Below are 1,901 nucleotides of genomic sequence, written 5' to 3'. Positions count from 1 at the left end.
GCAGGAATCAGCTGTAACCTGAGTTTATTGTGAGTGGAATTGATCCCACAACATAAAAACAGGGTGCAGACGTTGTCACGAAGGTGTTGGGGTGAGGCTCCAAGTGGCTCAGAGCCCCTCAGCCTCTCCCCAGCACCTTCCTGGTGCTGGAAAATCCAAATCTGGGGTCGAATAAAATGGGGGATTCGCTCTGTGAGCTGAACACGGGAACAATATGGGGGACAACCAGGCTTGGGGGGCAGGACTGGGAAAGGAGGGGGGATCACCCCAAATCAAACTCGGGCTCCGAGGAGGGGAAATCACCCCAAACCTGGGCTCCATGGAGAGGGGGGATCACCCCAAACCAAACCTGGGCTCCAGCAAGTGGGGATCACCCCAACCTAGGCCCAAGGGGGGAATCACCCCATGGGAATCACCCCAAACCTGGGCTCCACGGAGGGAGGATCACCCCAAACCAAACCTGGGCTCCAAGGAGGGAAATCACCCCAACCCTGGGCCCAAGGGGGGGATCACCCCATGGGCATCACCCCAAACCCTGGTCTCCAAAAAGTGGGGGGGATCACCTCAGCCCTGGGCTCCAACGAGAGGGGATCACCCCAAACCAAACCGGGGCTCCATGGAGGGGGTTACCCCAAACCTGGGTTCCAAGGGCAGGGAGGAATCACCCCAAACCTGGGCTCCAAGGAGGGGAAATCACCCCATGGGTATCACTCCAAATTTGGTCTCCCAGGAGGGGAAATCACCCCAAATTTGGGCTCCAAGGAGGGGAAATCACCCCAAATTTGGGCTCCAAGGAGGGGAAATCACCCCATGGGGGATCACCCAACCTTGCACCCCAAGGGGGGTATCACCCCATGGCCATCACCCCAAATTTGGGCTCCAAGGAGGGGGTATCACCCCATGGGCATCACCCCAAATTTGGGCTCCAGGGAGGGGAAATCACCCCAAATTTGGGCTCCAAGGAGGGGGCATCACCCCATGTCGATTCCCCCACCCCTGGGCTCCATTCCCGGCTTTTCCTCACCCCTCCCTCACCAGAGCCACTTGGAAGCGCTGCGGCTTTTCTTGGAGTGCCCGGAGCGCTTGGCCCCGGCCGGGACCAGCCGGGAGGGTCTCGGGGTGCCCCGGGGGTGGTGGTGGTGGTGGTGGTGGTGACCGCAGCGGGACTTGCTCAGGTGCTGCACCGAGCAGCTCCTGCCCTTGCTCCCCTCAAGCTGCGGCGAGCCCTTGGCCACCGCCCGCAGCGGGGGACACTCCTCGGTGACCTTGGTGACCCTCAGCTGCTGCTCCGCACAGCAGCCCGTGCCGAATTCCTGCGTGGGGTACCCCTTGGAGCAGCGGTGCGGGGCCACCCCGGCCAGCTGCTCCCGCAGGAAGGAGCGGGGCACGCTCTGCTGCGGGGGACACTCGGTGCCACCTCGGAGGGGCAGCGAGTAGCAGCCGCTGAGCTCGGCGCAGCGCGGGGCACACGCGGCCGCCTTGCGCGGGCGGCACTCGGCGCGGCAGGAGGCGGAGGAGCCGCGGATGCCGCACGGGGGGAAGCGCAGCCGGCGGGGCTCGGGGCAGCGCGGCGCGCACGGGGGGAGGCTCCGGGCCGCGCGTCTCTGGTCGCTCCGCGGCGCCGCGGGGCTCTGGGGGACAGCGCAGCCCCTGGGGCTGGGCAGCAGCCGGGTGGTCTCGCAGGGCTCGGGGTAGAGCAGGAGGCATTTCTGCACCAGCGGCTGGCACGGCAGCAGCGACACGGCTTGGGGACAGCTCTGCCCCCAGCGCGGCGCGGGGCCCTTGGTGATGCTCAGGGGGTGGCAGGTGTTGGCGAAGGGCTCGGGGTGAGCCTGGCACGGAGGGAGGAATTCGGGGAGGAATTTGGGGCCCGGCAGGCAGCGCTCGCCGGGGTAGTGCAT

General features: G+C 65.8%; 1 protein-coding gene across 1 annotated transcript; it reads right to left on the bottom strand.

Moving 5' to 3' along the window:
• Positions 1-1,031: 1,031 nt before the first annotated feature.
• LOC118695859 (DBF4-type zinc finger-containing protein 2 homolog) lies at positions 1,032-1,901 on the bottom strand. Its single transcript, XM_036397669.1, has one exon. The coding sequence runs from the start codon at positions 1,899-1,901 to the stop codon at positions 1,032-1,034; it is 870 nt and encodes a 289-aa protein (XP_036253562.1).

Source organism: Molothrus ater, chromosome 29, assembly GCF_012460135.2.
Source record: "Molothrus ater isolate BHLD 08-10-18 breed brown headed cowbird chromosome 29, BPBGC_Mater_1.1, whole genome shotgun sequence".
NCBI classification, from domain to species: domain Eukaryota; kingdom Metazoa; phylum Chordata; class Aves; order Passeriformes; family Icteridae; genus Molothrus; species Molothrus ater.
Note: the sequence above shows the minus strand (reverse complement) of the source record. Positions and strands in the feature narration are given on the sequence as shown.